Source organism: Oreochromis niloticus, linkage group LG17 (assembly GCF_001858045.2).
Source record: "Oreochromis niloticus isolate F11D_XX linkage group LG17, O_niloticus_UMD_NMBU, whole genome shotgun sequence".
Lineage (NCBI taxonomy): Eukaryota > Metazoa > Chordata > Actinopteri > Cichliformes > Cichlidae > Oreochromis > Oreochromis niloticus.
In genome coordinates, this window is record NC_031981.2 from 32,803,394 (window position 1) to 32,823,995 (window position 20,602).

The window sequence follows — 20,602 nt, forward strand, 5'->3', positions numbered from 1 at the left end:
AAACAAGTATCTGTATGCAACCCTTCTTTCTCCTTGCTCCTGGGTTGCTTACAACAGTGAGCATTAACCTGAGGTTGTAGACGGAGGGGGCAAAGGGCTGTAAAACAGTTGACATCAGCTCTCAGCAGCATCCAGCGGGTTGTAATGGCCACTCTCAGTCCTGTTAGCTTCTGGTTGCACTGCATTACGTAGTTGCTTGATGAGGCTTTAATGCTAATATCTTTGTCATATAAACACTTTATTTTTTGGTTTAGGGAGTGAGGTAGTCACCGAGCAATTTAATTGCAGGAGCGCCTGTGTGAGAGAGAGCGATAGATTTTACAGGTTTGTGCTGTGTTTGCTCGAAGACCACAGTTATTTCACCCACACTCCCCTCTTTTTGGAAATGGAATTCTTTTTTGACATAGTAAAGGCTGAGGAATTGTAAGTCTCTACACTGACCAAAAGCACTGCTCACATAACGTACAGATGCCATTACATAACCAAGTGTGCTGCATTCGGTTATCAAGACAAATGAGTCTGATTGCATTGCAGCCTCCCAGCCATGTAAGACAGGGAGGGAAATTTTCTTTTTTTGGAAGGAGCAGAAAGGGAAAGAGTGAGAAAAAAGAAAAACACAGCACCCTGAAAGTGTTTAGACCCTTTGGCACACATCTTTGTGATTAGGTAGACCTCAGAAGCCTTTCATGTGAGCAATGTGTAAAACTTCAATGAGCACATCCTGTGCGGTGTGTGGCGTGTCCTGCTCGGCCTCTCATTAAATACACTCGATTGAGATTTATTTCTAGGAGCTATGTGGGAAAGTTATGCGGAAGTGGCACGTTGTGTGAGATTAGACAGGTTTTTTTCCTACTTGCCAGGAGATAAAAATGCCTTCTGTGGACACAAAGGAGAACTTGGAGGGTTCGTGTATATTTGGAAAATTTCCTCAGCTGAAGTGAACATGTTGCACTGAAATATTTTCCAACATCTGCCACCCATCAGGATGTCTGCTTTCTGAGCCACTGCTGCATTCCTGAGCCGCTCCCTCTACCTGGATGAAAAAGAAGAAGAAGAAGAAAACCCTTCCCTGTCGTTCTCCTCAGCGCTCCTCTCAGCGCGATGCTTCTAAATGGCTACCATTGTGCAAACGTCAGACCCTGTGAGAACTAGCACAAGTTTTTTCTCTTTTTTTTCAGGTTGTTATTCTTCAATCATACATTTCATACTTTTATGGATTTCATGAACCTTAAGGTTATAAAACTTAAATCGGAGGCTTAAATCATACAGAATGAGTCTATTAAAGAATAAAACAGCAGAATGTGAGTCAAGAAGTGTTAATGTGATGGTAGCAAAACACTGTTTTAGTGGCCTTGAAAACCACAGTTTCTAATACCATAGAAGCAACTGTGTTACCCCTGTTTCCTGCTCTTTACCTGTTTCTGTCTCATGCCTCTTAAACCGAAACCTGGAAGGGAGAGTTAAGTCCTCCCTGCTCTGCTTGACTGTTTACAACTGTTTAGCAGACCCCTGCAATTTAAGAGCCAGCAGGGGCCAATGCATCTAATTCACTTTTTAAAGGCAGTTGCTAAAGAGCAGTCAATTTGGTAATGCTGTGTGAAAAAAGAAAACAAAAATGAAATAAAAAGAAAAGCGTAACTGGGAATGTATTCATGATATACAATAATAGTCATTGTCCTTGTTGCATGGTGTCTAATCCCAGCCCATTCAGCACAGCACTTAAGATTCTTGGCATACTCCCATACTCATTGCTACTCATGAACTTAATCTTTTTTTTTTCCTCTTCTCAGAATCGGTCAAGTGTGTGACTTAGCCAGATCAAATGAAAGCAAACTAGCTCGCTGCAGAATGGCATTCCAAAAGCACAGAAAGTCAGGAGAGTGAGCCTCCAAGGTTGTGTTATATAAGAGCAGAACGAGCCGCTCGGTGTCTGTCTGAGAATCTGTTGGCTCTATTGAATGATATAACAGAGGGCTTAAATATCCCCGGTGCGCCGTTTGTTTGTCCCGTCCCGCAGTGCAGTCTGAACAGACTCGACTCAGGGCTCGTCGTGTTTCATATAAATAAATCAGTTTTATTGTAGCATATAAAATTAAATCATTTTACAATTTATTCCAGTATGACACATAATATCCAAATAAAGTAGCTACATTATTTTTTTGATAAATAATATTAATAACAATAATAATAATAAAAAAAACATTCATTCATCCTTTGACATGTTTCGCTTTGTCTTTTTTTCTTTCTTTTTTCTCATGAAGGGAGGTCAATAGCTGCCACAAAACATGAACAATAATGCCCACGTCAGGAAGGAATGAAACCCCGCACCTGTTAAACAAGTGGAGAGGTTACATTTCATCGTCTGGTGTCTTTTTTTCTTTCTCTAAAAAAAACAAAGATACAACATGATAATGCTAATTGAAGTTGCGCATGTGCATATCTACATATACACACACAAGTCTACAGTCTGGGTCATGTCTGATGTACGGGATCAAAATATACACAGTGAATCGATATCAGCGACTAAGATTAATGTACAAATATTAATTACATCTTGCTCCTTAACGAAGCTACTTCAAATGCTCCAATTAATACGAAGCAGTTCATATTAGGCATGCTGAGTCACAGCAAACAGTGCACTTCATTAAGTCCTCATGATGTAAGCCAACAATTCCTTGGGAATCTCGTTACAACAAGAAGCTGGTAGTTGATTGGTGGTCTATTTACACCCCTGCTTTCATCTAGACTGCCATTGGCTGCCAATGATGCTGCTGCTGCTGCTGCTGCTGATGATGATCGCTTTCTCTTGCTGAGGGGTTTGGCTGCTCCTCACCAATCAGTCTCTGAACTTGTGGATGTCGTTGGAGAGGCGGTAGAAGGGATAGGAGGCTTCGTTGGCATGGGGACAGTTGTAGGTGCACTTGCAGGACTCGATCATCATGATGTTCTTGTAGAAGGTCTCGCCGTCTTCGCAGTGGAACTTGACGCGGATGGTTCTGGTGTCGTGGGGGCTGCAGCAGCGGCTGTCCACGCAGGTTCCGCAGTACCTGGGTCTGTACTTCTTCAGGCTGGAGCAGCCAGCATAGGTGAACTTCACCGGCTGGCTCGATCTCTTAGTTCTGCTGCACCTCTTTCCCTTCTGCAAGAAGAATGGACACAAGAGAGACGATCGTCAGTTGTGCACCGAGACCCAGCTGTGGCATGCTTTCAGCATCATGAGTGCTTCCATTGGATTGGTTCAGCTGGCTGGCACAAGCTTACCTTCAGACTGGAGTAAGGTGACTGGGTGCATGGCCGCACTTCACAGATTCTTGACTCTCTGACCAGCTTGCATTCACTGTTGTTGTTGGTGACTCGGGTGGAGATGCCAGTTCCGCAGCTCTTGGAGCACTGGGACCAGGGTGTGGTTTGAACGATGCACTTCTGGCTCTCGAACATGTGGTGGACTTCCGGCTGTGGTCTGTATGCTATGATTAAAAAGAAGCAATGAAAACATTAGTGAATTTGAATGCAGTTCATTTTACCATCTCACATGAACCCAGAAGGAAAACCTTCAGAATTAAAGACTGCTTTCTTACCTGATAGGGTCTTCAGTCCTCCCTTGACAATTGAAATTAGCTCATTCCTGTTGGTGAGATCATCCTCCAAATCCTTCATCACCAAGTCTTTCCCAAAGATCTTCTCCATGATGTCTGTCTCCTTGCTGTCATCACACACCCACTCTTCACAGCACTGGCCTGCTACCTTGACCAGCCTGGGGTTGGCACAGCCCAAGTTGGGAAGAGAGAGCTCCTGCGGGCACAGCGGTACGCATCCAACTGCCCCATCAATGCATGTGCACTGGTGTTTGCAGTTGGGCTGGAAGCTCTCTCCATTCTGGTAGATCCTGCTGTTGTACTCACATGGTCTGCCCTCTGACTTGGCTGCAGCAAGCAGGGAGAAAAAGGAAAAAAACAGAAGGAAAGGAATGTTATTCTTTCCTGCTTTGCTCAAAGAGGTCTGCTGAAGACATCACATGGCTGCCAGATAAGGATCAGTTAAACTGTGAAATTCTTCAGGCTGCCTGTGAGGAGTCTTTTTCCCTCCACAGTGGGCTGCCTGTGCTTTGAGGTTCAGACTAGTTTCCTCCTAGCTGCATTCCATAGTGTTGAAATCACATAGGTTCCCATATTCTTGAATAATAATCCCTCTTATTAAAAAAAAAAAGTCTTCAGGCTAAGTCAGAAAGGCATGCACATCTGGAGCAGGATGATCTTTATACATACCTCGGCAGATGCCACGAGTAGTAGCAGCAGCAAAACTGGCCCCAAAGTTACACTCCAGTCCTTTAGTGTGGTCACAGGGCTCGGTCAGACTACAGTCCTCGTTCAGCTGCCTGGCGCAAACTTTGCAGCAGGCGCAGCCATCCAGGACGACACTCACGCCGGGTGCGCACTGGGGCATCTCCCGAGGGCAGTCACACACGGAGGGGCAGGAGGCGGAGGAATAGGAGGACGAGAGGACCTGTATAGCCAAAAAAGAAAAGAAAAACACAAAACCATCTTTTAGAAATGTTTAAAATCAAGCGACAGAGAATGGCTCACAACAAGATAAACTTAGTCTCAAAAGAGCAGCTTCTCTTCTCTCTAACTAAATTTAGGAAATTAAAACTGAAAAACGTTTCTCTCTATATTTCAGTGAAGAGTGAGAGAGAGCGAGACTCACCAGGTTAAAGCTTCCGAGGAAGGCAACGACAACAGTAAGCATCAGCATCTTGGATAAATTTATTGTGCGCGTTCAAAAGGAATCCTGCTCTTGGTTTAAGGAAATGTCTGTCTTCGGAGGAGTCCTTAAGTATTCCCTCTCTTAGCCGTTTGTCTCTCTTAATGTCTTTGCTGGTAGTCTCTATCGTCTGAGGCTCCTTTAGAGTAGAAGAAGCTCTCAGTGAAGCGCTTGCAGTCTGCTGAGGTCCGTCCACCTCCGTACTTTTATACTATAGTGAGAAGCTGACGTCGTCCCTGGGCTGCCTGCTGAACTGTTCCCAAACTATGCCAGGAATGTTTCTCGGCGCATTTTCCATCCAAGACCTAAGCTCCACCCTGTCTAAACCTTTCTCTTTTTTTTCTCTCTCTCTCTCTTTCCCAAATGGATTTTTCCCCCCTGGATCCCATCTGAACACACTTTTCCGTCTCACATTTTTCCCTTCTTGTTTATCCCCCCTTTCATTTTTTTCCTCTGCTCGCCTCTCACGTCTATCACATCAGCTTCATTTGAGTTTTTTTCTGAAGTGGTGAACTTGAGATGCTTTATTGTCACTTTTGTGTGTGTGTGTGTGTGTGTGTGTGTGTGTGTGTGTGTGTCTGTCAGCGGTTGAATTTTAGAGTCACTTGTCTTCATATAAGAATGCCATGCAGCAGCATATCCCCCAAATAGCATCCCAAGACTTAAAGATCATATCAGAAGGTTGAACAAAACTTTATTATGGATTAATTTAAGTGTCAGTTATGCAGTGGAACATATTCGACTGTTGCTGATTACTGTGTCAGGCATGCTTTTGCCTACACAGTAATTAGGCGCAGATCAGTTGATTAAATACACTTTTATAAGACGACGAACACGTTTGAAATAACTGTAGGAGCTTTTCTGTGTCTTAAAGGTGTAGGCAGAAATACGTTGAACAGTCTATTTCTGGCTCTCCGGTGCCTTTATTCAGGAGAGCTAAGCATTACCAGATGCGCACCAGAGCTCAGACGTAACAATATTGCCATATTTGGTATGGCAGTAGCTTGCATTATTAACATATTTCTCTCCCCCTTGGCCAGCATTCCTGACAGCATAAAGGCTTGTTAAATATGTTCTTCATGCAGGGAAATTCCTTTGCTTTTCATCCTTTGAAGCAGTTTTGCCCCCCCTTACACACTCACACAATGTGTCCATCACGTTTCGTGGGGGGAAGAAAGAAAGTGGGTCCCGCTGTAGGTGAAGTGATCCAATTTTCCGCAAGAGATGCGGTGATGTTAGTGGTGTTTGGTGGGGGGAGACAAACACTTGGGTCTTTGTCTTACTTTTTAACAACACGAGTCTCAATAAGTCTCTTCCACCTGAGTTTTGAAATGATTCCTAGTTATAATAGCTTTGACCAGATGGCAGCGAAATGCCTAAAGACGAGATATAAACCGTTGTTATTGTCACGACGGGATGGCAGATTCCAAACAGGATTTCTTTTTTCTTTTCTTTTTTTACATGAGGGCAAAGAGTTTGTTTGTGTTTGTAAGGATCGGACATTTCACTTCTCCCCTCTTCCCTGTAGCCTTATGTGTAGACTTTACGTAACGGTACAGTGAGACAGCAGCACTGAGCAAGACGGCTGAAGAGCCTCTCCGGTGAGTTTGGACTTCCTTTGTTTTTTTGTTTTGTTTTGTTTTTCAGTTTACTCTAGTGTGCCTAACTTTGGTGGCTAGCCTCGGAATAAAATCCCCTTCATATGATAATAGAACATAGCAGATACATTTCTTCTAAAAAATAAAACAGCCACAAAAATAAATAACCCTCGGTAATGCGTCTTCTTCTTTGTTTTCTCGCAAGAGACACTTTTTAAAGGATCTTTTAATAGCCTATAGGTTTCCCCACGTGATTTTTGTGGCCATATTTTTATACTTCCAATTCAAGACACTAGATGGTGATGTGTAAGGAATAACTGGTGGATGACAGTTTGTTTTATTATTATAATTTAAAGACTGACCAGAATCCAAGCGTCAAACCATCTTTAAATAGAGGAGGACATATTCATGTGATAACAGTCCTTGTCCGTGCAGCCTCTTACTCAAGTCTGTGTGAGTATTCAGACTGAAGATGGACGTGTGGGTGCAGCCTTTTTGGATAGGGGGTGTGTCTTTGTGAGCACATGTGTAGTGTTCCTGTGTGCATTGCAACGCTGTATTATGAAAATGTGTCTCTATTTTTGTGGCAGTTATACAGTTTTTTAAAGGAAGATTTCTATGGTGGCCCTGACAAATCAAACGCACTGCAAATTTAGAAAACAGCTACAAAAGCACGGAAAAACACAACGGAAATTAAATAAAGTACAATAGAAATAGAAAAAACCCCACAGTGGAATTTGAATGAAATACAACCGAAGCTGAATAAACAAATGGGAATACAAAGAAATGCTGCAAAAGCACACAAAACATAACAGAATTCGAATAAAACACAATAGAAATAGAAAAAAACACAAGTGAAGTTTAGGAAAACAATAGAAATACAATGAAAAATGCTGCAAAAGCTCAGAAAAAAACTCAAAAAACAGAATCTAAGTGATTTTGGGGCGATAACTCGATGGACCAGCTGCAGAAGTGACAAGCAAACAGTAGGTAGCTAACATCAAATATGCACAATGTTATATGAGTTGTGTGATTAAAACACATGTTACAACACCAATAAGTCTTGAAGCGTTTTAAGGGGCAATCCTATGCATGTTTTCCTTTCTTGTTATTGCCACAGCTGTTTGGTCACGTTGTCTCCACTAAAACATTTCACTTGTACTTTTTGTGAATTTGTTTATTTTTCTCCTTCTGTTGTGTTTTATTCAATTTTTTCTGTTTTCATTGTGTTTTGTATGCTTTTGTGATCATTTTCTGTTTAAATTTCCCGATGTTTTCTTAAGTTGCAGTGCATTTGACCTCTCAGGACAACCGTAGATATCCCAGACTGAGACCCTCTAACACACGTCCAGCATGGTTAGGCCGGATAAAGACGCAGTTTATAGTGTGTTAAGCAGGCTTGATGAGGAAAGTTGATTTTTTTGGAGCTTAATCGTGCATTTAATTCCACAAATGTATGTAAAAGTAAACACTGAAGTGGGAGAACACTCCTTTAATGGTCATTTATGTTACTGTTTTGTTTGATTGTCCGCTGCTCAGTTGTCCTTCAGTGTTGTAATGGTTTTATGCCTACCTCTGTGTGTGTATGACAGCATGTCTGCATCCGTCCCAGTGTTACAATGATGGGAAGCAGTGTTTTCATTTTACGTCAGTGGAGAATAACACGCAGCAATATTCATTCCATTATTCCTCATTCATTTTAGGAAACATTCCAAAAGCTGGATGTGCGTCTTTTGTTGTAATTGCCCTGGCCAAATAGTTTCCACTAAAGCCATCGGAGAGCCCCTCACGCAAACAGCACACAGCACGGTCCTTTGACCTTCGTGACGATGAGGGACTCGCTCTTCTTCTTGACAGAATCGATGATGGGATTGTTGTCACTGCTCTGCATCTGAGTGACTTCAAAGCCTCTGGCTGGGAAGTTTAAGCAGTTTCAATGTTGACCAATGTTTGAGAGATTCCAGGGCTCTCTGTGATGGAAGCCAATTGTCAGAACCCATCAGGGCTGCATGACAGTTCTTCAGAACCTGCCTTCAGGAAGTCTAGACGGGTGGCAGCCCTCAGCTTCCTTATTTATGTTTAAGACACGGATGAACCAGGACAGCACAATCTGACATGTTTAGACAACAGATTCCATTGTAGTATAGCCAAGATAGATGTCATAACTAGCATGCCGTTTATACTAGCAACACTTCCTTCTTCTGTCAGCTCACGGAGAAGCAGGATGTTTGATGAGTTACAGCTTGTTTGTATATGAATGGTTGCTTAGATTAAGCCAGCAATTAAAACGCAGAGTTGAGTTCTGAAGAAATATAAATCTGACAAGGTCACAAGAAGACAAACAGCTGAGATCACACTTTCACACGGATTTCTGATGTAACTTTGTGATACCAGACTTCCCGATTCATTAAGAAGGAAATCAGCTTAGTGAAGGTTGACCTCAAGTGCTTAACTGTTATATCATTGTTATATTGGCACAGACAGTGTTCACCACAGTATTGTTCAAGGATATTTTTCGAAAGATTATTTCATTTTGGGTCTGATGGTAATTTGGATTGTGCTTTCCTTTTTTGTTGTTTGCTTACTAGTGCTCTGAAATATGTTCTGATTCTGTAATCTGCTGCAGTTTCACAATGCACAAAGATGTAGTAAACTGAGCGTGCTAATTATCACGTAGTTGCCCTTAACAGGTCATTTCCTGTGAACATCCAAATGCATTTCTGTGTTTGGTAAAACATGGGAGGAATCTTTCGTCTTTCGCATTCTTGTTTTTTTAGTCATCAGCGACGCATCAGTTTTGCGTGAAAAGCACACATTTTTCCCCAGTGGCTATTTTTTGAATATTTACAGTAACTCCAGCTTTACTTCCCCCCCGTTGTTGTATACTTGTACTTTGCTTCCTGTTAAAATGTTATGTACTGCGTGAACCAGCAAAGCCAGAGAACATGCTAATCTTGAAATATAGTCAGACCATTTCCTCAGCAGTCCTAAGAACCTTCTGGCTCTGTCAGCAAATGACAAAAGAGGAACCTCCTGTTTTTCCAAAAAAATGTACTTTGGAGCTCTGATAACACGGAAACATGTCTTCCATTTCATCTTAAATTAATTATAGCTCAGACAAGTTCAAGGTAAAAAATTCTCTTTGATACTTGGCTCCAGTAACATTTCTCTGAGGTTTAGTGCATTCCAGGAGTCGTTGCACGATGAGGAGATTAAATGTACCGGTGTGTCTGATTTTGCTCAACCTGCCTGCTCTGATTGTAATGAACATGACGGATAACGTTAACAGATTCCATGCAAACAGACAAAGTGTTTGGGTTTTTTCTACGCTGGTGTATAAGCCATCGCTAAATTTATTGGGAACAATGTTTGGCTGTGAACTAATACACATTTGGTGTAATAGCAATTACTTATACCTGAATGATTATCTATTTACCTCAAGGCCAATTCCCTGAATACGCTGCTTGTGCTCAACCCTGGGTGTAAGTGCCTGTATATGGTCAATTAACTATAGTAAATGATGATAAATGTTACTGCATCCTCTTCTTTCAATGAAACTTGGCTTGTTGATGCTGTTTAAAAGGTTTCATTCACAGGAAAGTCGTATAGCTGCTATGTAAAACAGAATATCCATTGCTGTTCTTCTAGAATCATCAATTTTTATGTATGACATTTATTCTATTACTTTATTTTCCAGCGTAATTAGGCACAGAGAGTGAAACATCCTTCGTTCACCTGTGTAATCATGCATGTCTGTGTCACTTCAGACATCTACGATCTTATGATGAGTTCAATCATAACTGCTGCCGCAGCCCGCTGTGCCGCTTCAGATCCATGTCTGCTCTCACCATTTTGATTATATAGCTGCACATTGTACCAGCCAGGTGTGCCTGAAGTATGAGGGCTTTCCTTCGTCTAAAGTAAGCCAAATTCCTCAGCTTGGAGAGAAAAAACAAGAGGCTTTCTTTTGTGCCACGTCCATCTGCGATCAGGAATGATGGGGAAGGGAAAAAAAAGTAGTCTGAGTGGGGGCAGGTGTTAGAGCTGGGCAGAGGGTGGTGGTGGTTGGTGATCCTGGCTGGGGTGGGGAAAAAAAAAAGAAGGAATGCGGGGCTCCTGGAATGTACTGGAATGTTTAGAGCAGTCGAGGATAATTGAGTGAATCTGGAACAAGAAAAGACAAACCCAGGTCCCGCGGTGGAAGAATGTGCTTCTGGGACGTCTGAAGAAACATTCCATCCATTCAGACAGCTTCACCGGGCCCAGAACCTTCCTTAGATGGCACCGTAGGGAATACAACCCCACCAGCCCACCTCCACCCATGCACCATTCCTTCTATACGTAGATATTTAACAGCGCTCTGCCTTTCAAATCCTTCTTTCCCTACACATCATACAAGAAACTTCTCTTTTTATATATTTATAGTCTTTCCCTTTGAATTATGTGTGCAGTATTTGTTTCAAGTCTGCCAAGATAAAAGCAGATACATGTCTCCAGAATATCAAGTTCAAGAATGAAGGTGTGCACACGTTTCCTTCATTTCCAAATGTATTTTGACCCAAGTTGGAATGGTGTGGGAATCAAATAGATATCTGCTACTCATCTGTCTTTATGTTCTCAGTTTTATCAAGATCCACACGCTATCCTTTCTGTAGTGAAGGTCTTTTGTGACATGTATTTCTCAGGTATACAGTTGTTTTTTCATTACCAAACTTAGTGTTTAGGTCAAGGAGATTTCTTACTTTGTTGGCAGCTCCTCTTTTGACATTACACTGTGGAGCTGTTTCACCTAAAATGTCATATTTTTCCCCCTAAGAAGATACTTATGATCAATCTGTCAATGCAATCTCACCAGTGTTGTAAAGACGCTTGTTTTTCTTCATTCAAGGCACGATGATCAACTATTTATTGCTTTTTTATTGACGACAAGTAAAATCAAGTAAAGTTTTGTGCTTTTAATATTTCTTCCTACATTTAAATATGTTTCTGTTCTGTGTCCTGTGTACTGTTTGTTTGTGTATGTGTCTTTCTGGCTGCTGTTACAACCAAATTTCCCCTTGTGGGACAATTAAAGGATTATTCTATTCTATTCTATTCTATTCTATTCTAAATTCCAAATTAAATGTTAAATGCTTTTTTCAGGCCGACTAACCTTCACTTTATTCTTGTTCCTTTGATAAGCACCACCAAGAGGAGTCATAAAGTAGTTACTGCAGGTTTAATATAAATATCGATTTACCACAATGAGGATCATAATCAGAGGAAATAACACCACATGCAGTGGTGAACAATGACAGCATTTCCATAATTCAGTAGTTCCTAGAACCAATTTTTACCATAATAACGTGCAGTAATAATTTTCTGCGTCTCACGTCACCGTTACACTGTTTCTTCTATGCATTGAGGTTTATGGACAGCTCTCTTACTGTCCTGCCAGTCAGGTTGATGTTTGAACACTGTAAAACCTCTATTCTTTTGTTTTTCTGTTTTAGATTTGCTGCTGTTCTTCGGATCATTATCCTTTGAATGATCCAATTTCAGGCAAACTTTAGCTGTCACACAGATGGCCTCACATTTGACTCTAGAATACTTTGGTATACAGAGGAGCTCATGGCCACCTTGGTGATTGCAAGGTGTCCAGGTCCAAATGAGCCATTCATGTTCAATTTTTTTCTTATTGTACTATAATGAACTTTAACATTTCACATACTGACTGAGTCTGAGACGTGACTGTTGGATTTAGTTTTGGTTTTTTTGTTTGTTTTCAGTTTCTCTGACCGTTGCGCTGTCTGACCTTGAAGTGAATTTTCCAGGATACCCACTTCCGGGAAAATCGCGGCATTGTCCTGAATGCTCCAAGCTAGCAAACAGCCAGAACGTCTGCTTTTGTAGAGGCAGTCACCTCTGCTGATGGTCAACAAATCAAGTGCGAATTAAGTTTGATTGCCCTCAAATTCCCCTGGAAGAATGGGACATAGTTTTCCACAGGACTGCATCCTGTGAAATGTCTCCCCCCCCCCACATAACTGTAATGTCTTATTAACAGGATTAGAGAAGAACAAATAGATGTCACTATGGGGACACCAACAAGCTAAAATGGTCTAAGTATTTTATGTACTGATTTTATTAAATTTTATTGTTTATTTACATTTTTATATTTCTATGGATGATGCACTGATCGTAGACCACTTTTAATTTCGTTGTACCTGCGACAATGACAGTAAAGACATTCTGAATCTAACTGACCAGCCAACAGTCCACAGCAATGTTTACAAGCACATATGAAGGGAAATGTATATCCTTCTATAACTGAACAGCTACATCCGGGTAGTGTTTTGCATTTTCCTTGGCAAAAAAAATCTAACAGACCCTTTTTTGATTTCTGACTTGTTCATTTATCCCTACAGAGATATGGAAACCGTGTTTGTTTTTCCCTGTTATTGTTTTGAATAGACTGTTAAAGCTCGAGTTTTACTATCAGGTTTTGCTCTGTTGATCCAGTGGATAATTGATTGAGCCACAGGCTCATGGGGTCCTGTCACTCGCTGGGCTGAGCGCCTGGCTGAGGGCTGACAGACTCAGGCTACACGTGATGGTCGGTGCGCGTCACCGAAGCGCTGTCGCTCGCCTGGAGACTGGAGCAGGGCTGACTGACACTGTGTGCAGCAGGCTACTGTAAATAAAGAATAAAAGCCCAACAAACTAACAGGGAACAAATAAGCAAGCTAGGAATTATCGAGTCAGCTGACTCTAGTTTTTTTCTCTCTCATTCATTCGCCGAGTTGTCTCTCAGGGTGTTTTTTTTTCTCCAGATTTGAACGTGCCAAGTAAAGGGAACGCAAAACATGGCTGGTTTGATGGCAGGTTACGGTCATTACACCCACGCCGTCGTCCGGGGAATCCCTGCGTCCCTGGCCAAAGAAGCGCTTCGGAGCAGCCAGACAGAGGTGGACCTGGCCAAGGCGGTGAAGGAGCACGAGGCATACGTCGAGGTCCTGAGGACGAGGCTCGGGCTGGAGGTGGTCGAGCTCCCCGCGGACGAGTCACTCCCGGACTGCGTGTTCGTGGAGGACGCGGCCGTGGTGTGCGGTGACACGGCGCTCATCACCAGACCCGGGGCTGAGAGCAGGAGAGGAGAGGTAGGGCAGTGTCAGCATGATTCAGTACGACGAAAATAAAGTTTGATGTGAAAGTGGAAAGGAAGGCGTCCTCCCGCCTCCTTTGTCCGCTGTGCTCACTTGGCATGCAATTAAGCTGCAGGAATAAGCAGCGGATGCACTGGCATCAAGATATACAAGTGGGTGATCAGGGTCACAGCATGTAAGTGGGTTATAAATATATATTTTTACCAGTTAATAACATCAACAAAAACGTAAGCATGAGTCAGTTTCTAATTAACTTAATTAAAATCGGATGTGTAGTATTTCATTCATCCTTAAGCAAGCTTGGATTCAGATTTTGAATTTTACAGCCTGGAAACGAGCTGCACTATTCAAAGCTATACGTAAAACCAGCTGTATGTATACTAGGCAACACATATTAACGCAGTGCACTGTGCACCAGCCTTTAAACAGGAATTATGCTCATTACTTATATGAGGCAACGCCCATATTAAAGACAATGCTGTTTTTTTTTAACATAACGCGTGTTGAACTATAAAAACTATTAAAAAAAAAGTGACAGTATAAAAAGAACTGAGATGCTGAATGTTCATGTACTTTTAGTATTTAATGCCAACTTTAACATCATATTGTTTCTGTGGTATTAATGGAGAGCTGGCAGAGCATCCTAGAAGCCAAGTAGCTCAGATTTTGGCTGATTAGGAGTCTGATGAGACGTCAAGAGGAAGAGCAAGGGGGAGGTGAAGTTTAGGACTCCACAGAAATGAATGAATCAATCCATTTTTTCTGAAACAAGACAACAGTATGAGTGCACTTGGTTGCCTAGTGAGGCTGGCTGAAATGTAGGGTGTGTGTGTGTGTGTGTGTGTGTGTGTGTGTGTGTGTGTGTGAGTGAATGACAATGAGGGAAATGGTAGGATGGTTTCTGTGAAAGCCCCTGTCATTTCACATCAGAGTTACTTTGCTTGGCTCACTGGTGCTAATGGTCCCCGGCCTCACTGGCGGCGGGGATATTGATTGAAAAGCTCGGCGCTGCTACCTTCAACCACCACATTTCATTTATGTTGAGCGCACTGCCCATTATATTTGCGTGAACATGTTCCAAAGCCATCAGCGCTCTTCCACTGTGATCCTTTATAACCTTTAAATGTGATTTCATACACAAAATTGCAGCGGTCTGGTGTCCAGCCTGTGTTCGGCTCATGGGAAAGTTTCATTAATTAAAAAAAAGCGAAATAATTTGGAAACTTCTGAGATATAAGAACATAAATGTTTGTAAAACAGCCACAGATGGATTCTAATGAGTAAATGACTCCTGTCTTGGGTGGAATTATAAATGACTTGGCTGAACTGGATACTTTTATTCGTAATGAGATATAATTTTCAGCGCAAATGACACATCATTATGATTGTGCGAGTTAAAGCCCCGTGGGCCGTAGGATACGCTGTGAAAAATCAACAAATGGCTTTCCACACTAAAGGGAGCAGAAAAGCTTTTGTTCCACAGTTAATGTTATGTGGCAGCTTGGCAGTGAGTGATAAGGGAATGTTTCTGCTTGTTTATGTGTGCGTGCAGAGATGAGAGGCTTTTCTATGTAATGTCATTTTGGGACTTTATATATACGTGGAGCTGAACAACAGTTCCCAGTGTAATGCTCTGTTTTTAACACAGCTATAGGGTTTTAAAAAATGGACAAACTGCTCGGCTCCTTGTATCTCCTGCACACATATCACCAAAACACGTGTGTCATCAGCTTTTTTTCCTGCCTTTCATTCAAACACAGTCCGGTTTTCTTCATGCTCTTATCAAAGTCAATGCTTACAGAGCTCGACTACAACATATTCAGGTCTCTCCTTTCCAATTATTGCTGATAATTTGCTTAGACGAGACAAGGGTTTATTGATTTTTACTTATTGAAGATGTATGAAGGAAGGCTCAGTGCAGGCTTCAGGAAAAGGCTCGTCGCCACTCGCGATTAAGAAAGTAAGCGAGCCTCTTACCATTGATTCTTTTAAAATAAATCAAACAATCATGGATTTTGCTTTATCATTAACCAGGATAGCCGCGTGTGCTGCCAGAGAAAACTTGGACTTTGTCCGCGTCCTTTGGATTGTCGAGGGAAAGCAAAACTTTGTCCCGAATGTAAAGTGTGTTGATCAAACGCTTTAGAGAGCTTGTGTGAAATGCAACGAGGAAATTAATGTGGGAATTCAAAGGTGTCACTTGCTGTGTTGTTATTATTTTAGTCTTGGTTATTGGTTTCTGGTCCATTAGATCTGCATCAAGTTCCATTTGCTCATGTTATTGCGATCCTCTTGTCACTCCATGGCAGATTAACAAGTTGGTTTGTGCTATCTGTCTTTTTTTCCTCTCTGTTTTTAAAAGAGAATACTTTTTTTTCTGCAATTGATTATATGCATTGCAGATTTTAAAATTGTTCAGCTCTGTAATTTCTCAAAGATTGCTAGAATCTTTTTCATCAGGCTTTTGCTTAAAAGCTTTGCTATGAGGAGAAATGTTTGTCTAAATTGATTGCATTATTGGGCACTACAGCCTGGAGCTTTGTATAAACCACTCCAACAAAGAGCCGAAGCTATTTTTCCCATGAATGGCGAGCATTAGTATGAATGCTTAACTGACAGAATTCACTGAAAGAGGAGCTGTGGATTGTCATATGACCTTTAATTTCTTGCTTATTATGAACCCATTTATGCGTCATAATGAAAATGGCTCTGTTCTTTTGGCTTTAGTTACTCCGTGAGGAGCTAGGATGCCAAACAGTTTGCGTACAATGTCGAACATTTTCGAAAAACAGAGATGGAAAATATTTACTCAAGGTCCCCAAGAACACACGTCTGAAATACAGTTTTCAGCTTTGAATGCATTTTGTTCCCAGAAAAGTAGTAATTATAAGATTTTGCTTTGACAGCTTGTGAGCTTCCCTTTTCAGATTGCAAACAACCACCTTGTGCTGCATTATTACGAGGCAAATGGGTTAGCTTTTTGAGGCCAGTGACAAACATGAGCAGAGCTTTGTATTAAAGATGACTTTCTCTTTGTGACAGATGTATTTATCAGTTATTTTTTTTGTAATTTTTTGTCTGTTTCTGCTATTCATTGAGTCTTTTTTAACCATCCTTCTTGCTGCTTCACCAGAGCTGTTGCATGTAAAGTCCCGTGCCACCACGGCCCACTTGGCTCGTGACTGGTGTTGACCGCTTGCGAACTGAAGACTCACACAAAGTACTGACAGCACAGCAACAACAGGAAGTCTCACTGAGCTGTGCTCTGCATGCAAAGAATGAATAACAATAAGTAAGGAAAAGGAAAATACCCCCGTGACCCGCTGACCACATTTCAGCCTATAATTTAATGACGAGTGAATCCAGCAGAAATGAGCGTACTGCAGATGTGCTGTGGATAAGCCGCATGATTGTGTTGTTGCTCCTCTCTTCAGAAGCTCTGACGCAGGTTTCGAACTGCTGGCGTCCTCGTGCCAATCAAAACTCGCATGCTTTCGCTTGTGTAAATACTTTATTGATCCTGTTTTCAGCAGCAGCTCAGGTTCATCTTTACATGGAGGAGAGTTTTGCAAAGGCTTTTTAAAGGGCTTTTAAAGTACAACCTTATTCAACTGAACTGAAGTAAACTTTTGGACGAAAAGTTGACAAGTTAGAAATATGCCTAGTTTGTCCCCCAAGTACAAGGTGTGATCAGTTCCATATTTTCCACCTGCTCAGTCTCAAGTTATTTATTTTGTTCTTGCAGGTAGATTTGGGCTGGAGTGGGCGAGTCAACCGGGCTCAAATTCCCCTTTTTTAAAAGAAACACAGACAACAAACAACAGATAACCCTTTTACAGCATAACAAAAGTGTAAATAATCATGGGGTTAAAAAAATTGTGATTTTTATTCGGTTGATTGATGGCTGCTGGAGCAAAGCTTGGCTTTTTATGCACGTTGGGACTAAAGGCCGGCATCCAGAAACTGAGTGCGTAAAGGGTGTGAGTCAAACCAGCCAGCCACTCAATGTGATAGAGTGAGTTTGTGTTTCTTAGAGATAAGTAACGGTGATAACAAAATTAGGTCAAAGTGAAGTCAAAAGTGCAATAAAATCAGGTCGATGTGGAAATAAGAAAAGTTCCTTAACAGTTCAATAAAAAAAAAATACCTGATGCAAAATGTTCCTCTTTGGGGGTCCTGTGGGTGTGTGCTTCTTGTGTATGCACATATGTGATTTCACTGAGGATACCAAAGGAAGCGTATATGTGTACCAACTTTTGTGCTGTGATTCAGACCAAACAGCAGCTGAAGAGTCAGTAGCTAGAAGCAGGGAGGCCAGAGACATGAGGGCCTTTGTTTTTCTCTTAAACTTCCAATTCATGTTACAGACGTGCCCCCAGGAACTCGATGAGGAGTTCTGCTGTAACATCCTGAGTTGTGAGACGTCCCCACTGGAATTGAGTAGCACACAGTGGACTGCTCTTTTAACTCTCTGGGGATGATCCAGGACGCATCATGGACACAAAACTAAAAACATTAAAAATGAGACCTGAGGCTAAAAAAAAGAGAAAAATAAGACTGCCCAGATCAATAGAATATAAAAATGTTTCTATGATTTTTATGCCAGTTTATTGCCCGTTTTTTCTTTTACATTTATCCCAAACATGTTGGTCAGGGTATAAAAAAGAAGGCTACATGTCTTCATTTGACCCTTGCTGTAAGAAAACCACACTACCAAACAGAATCTTATCATTTAGTCTCCACTCTCACTGTGGCCACAGCCTCGCATTGGCCACTGAAACAGGCAGGTGTTGGACATGGCGGAACAAAATTAGTTTTCCCCCAGAGAATAACTGGGTTCATTCTCTGTGACAGAGTGCAGAGCAGAGTAATCACAGTCAACCTGCTGCTCTTCACATTCAGTAAATAGCCAGTTAGTGCACATCAGAAAAATGGTTCCTTTGCCCTTGGTGATCTGCTGTCCAGCCACAAAGATGCCAAAGTTGAACATGCGACATGGATTGTGTGTAAAAATGTTGTTTAGAGTCAAGATATGTTTTTTCCCCTTCTTTTTTTAGATTTAAATATTTCTTTTTGTCTGTTTTCGAGCTGGAGATGAAAGTGCAATTTCACGGCAGAACAGTTCTAAAATTACACTGTAACCTCTAATCTGCTCGAACCATAACCTCCGTTTCATCACTTCGCCTGCTGCCGAGCGAGCAGGTTGTTCAGACTTTCATAATTACGGCACAAGCACAAGCACGGAAATGTGGCATTTCTGCCTGTGCGAACCCAAAGGTAGATAAAATTTGGGTTGTAACTTTTGCTCAAGAATTAGCCAGCCGTGATACTTTTGCTTCAGCTGAATCGTGGTTTTCAAGTGTCTCACTCTGGGATTGCTTCCTCTCGTAGGGTGGACGGAGATGCTCTTCAATCCTTAGGAGTGACGCCCTGGCGGATAGAAGGTGTTTTCACAGTAGTGATTTTTGCTGAACTCTTAAACTGTGCCGTATAATTGTCCCCCCAGTAACTACAGACGGCTGACTTTTTTTTACTCCGTATTCTTACCTGGAACATCAGGTTGTGCTGGCAGCCTCTGAGTCTGACAGCAAAGTTGAGTTTAATTGCCTAGAAAGAAAATCCCCTCTCTGATCCTCGACCCTCACTTTTTATGTTTCTGCCACTGTTTTTGCTCAAGCAAAAAAAAAGACCTTAACTCGCAGCAGCTAAGCAGACAGGCGTGCGGGATTTAGTTTTATCAAGTAGAATTTAAATCTTCAGAGAGGTGATTACTGAACTCCTCCTCTGACACTGATGTTTTAAAGTGTAGCCCCTAAATATTTAGAGTGTGCTACTTGAGACCTACTGTATCTTGTAATGGCACACGGCTTAAAGGGCGACTGCAAGTTAAGCTTTCGGAGCCTGGAAAATAGCAATCATTAAAAAGTGCTAAAAATCTGTCATAACTGAGTGTAAAAGACTTGGATGCCTCCAGGTGTGGAGACAGGATGGAAAATCCTGCTCCACAGACACAATATTTAGGTCATGTTTTTATAGACGTAATATTTAGGTTCAGTCCACGTAGTTTATGCTTCCGCGTGGGCCCCCTTTTCCGGTCATGCTTCGTGTAGCTATCCCCCAACCGAACACCAGACAGCACATGAGCCTTGTTTTGACTAGACGGCCTTTTGCAGATGCCGATTCCTCGCCACCCTCCCCTGCTCTTATATGACTTCCCTGACAGAACCAAACTGGCTTCCTTCGCGGAGCCTTAACATCCGAGTGCGAACGGTGGAGAAGGGCGAGACATCTGAAACCCGCCAGCAGCGTGTGGGACGGGGTCTACGTGCATTCCCCAACTGTCTGTAACATTCCTACCGCATTTAACTTGCCCTTCCTCTCGCTGTTTGCCTGTCTGATTTCCTCGTCTGGATCTTTCATTCGTAACATCTTGGTGCCGCTGCTTTTTCCCATCCTCATTCATTCTTGAGACCGTCAAAGCATTAGCTGTACGGTCTCGCTCACATAATTGCCTACATTTATATAAACAGACTAACTGTTGTGTTAAATCACCCACTTAGCAATGTAGCTTGTTTGCCAGTGAAAAACTATGAGTCTCCTTTTTGACTGACTTGTATAGGATGTGTGGAAAGTGCTATAAATGTTTCCCTTGCTGACTTGAAATGAAAATACACCCATTTTACTAGATAAAATAAGTTAATTTGTAAAGGTTTTGTAAATCAAATCAAACCACACTGAACGGTAAGTGATCCAGCTCTTTAGTTTTCTGCATGGGTCAGCCAGCACGTGCCAGGACTTTGTCTCTCGTGTGGGTTGTGCAAAGACGGAAGTGGGTGAACAGACCAGACAACCCTCCCCAATTATCTTGGACCACGCCCACTTTTGGCCCCAGGTTCACCCACCGCAACCCGTCCAACTCAGCACCAGCGCGGCGGCCTGTGAGACAGATGTGGGAGCCTCGCGAACAGGAACTCCTCTCAGCCTCGCAGGATGACCCGGTCACACTCAGCCGTCACCGTGGGTGTGCGAATGTCTGGTTTGGTATGTGAGACCAAGCAGTGGAAGACATAGGAAGTAGGCCAGGCATAGACGGGCCTT

The 20,602-nt window shown here is 42.1% G+C and overlaps 2 protein-coding genes across 5 annotated transcripts in view; one reads left to right on the forward strand and one right to left on the reverse strand.

Moving 5' to 3' along the window:
• Positions 1-2,053: 2,053 nt before the first annotated feature.
• Positions 2,054-5,019, reverse strand: ccn1 (cellular communication network factor 1). The gene is made up of 5 exons (XM_003452335.5): positions 4,705-5,019; positions 4,266-4,503; positions 3,579-3,923; positions 3,262-3,467; positions 2,054-3,139 (listed from the first exon to the last, which is right to left on the reverse strand). The coding sequence occupies exons 1-5, from the start codon at positions 4,750-4,752 to the stop codon at positions 2,837-2,839; spliced, it is 1,140 nt and encodes a 379-aa protein (XP_003452383.1). The 5' UTR covers positions 4,753-5,019; the 3' UTR covers positions 2,054-2,836.
• A 1,187-nt stretch (positions 5,020-6,206) lies between these two features.
• Positions 6,207-20,602, forward strand: part of ddah1 (dimethylarginine dimethylaminohydrolase 1) — an 80,075-nt gene continuing 65,679 nt past the window's right edge. The window contains exons 1-2 of one of the 4 annotated variants that reach the window (XM_003452334.5): positions 6,207-6,362; positions 13,172-13,498. In XM_003452334.5, coding sequence (XP_003452382.1) covers positions 13,205-13,498 — 294 coding nt within the window. In that variant the 5' untranslated portion in view covers positions 6,207-6,362; positions 13,172-13,204. Of the gene's footprint in view, positions 6,363-12,518; positions 13,499-20,602 lie in introns of those variants that run through there. The other 3 variants (XM_005457119.4, XM_019346872.2, XM_013275826.3) reach the window with 3 other exon arrangements.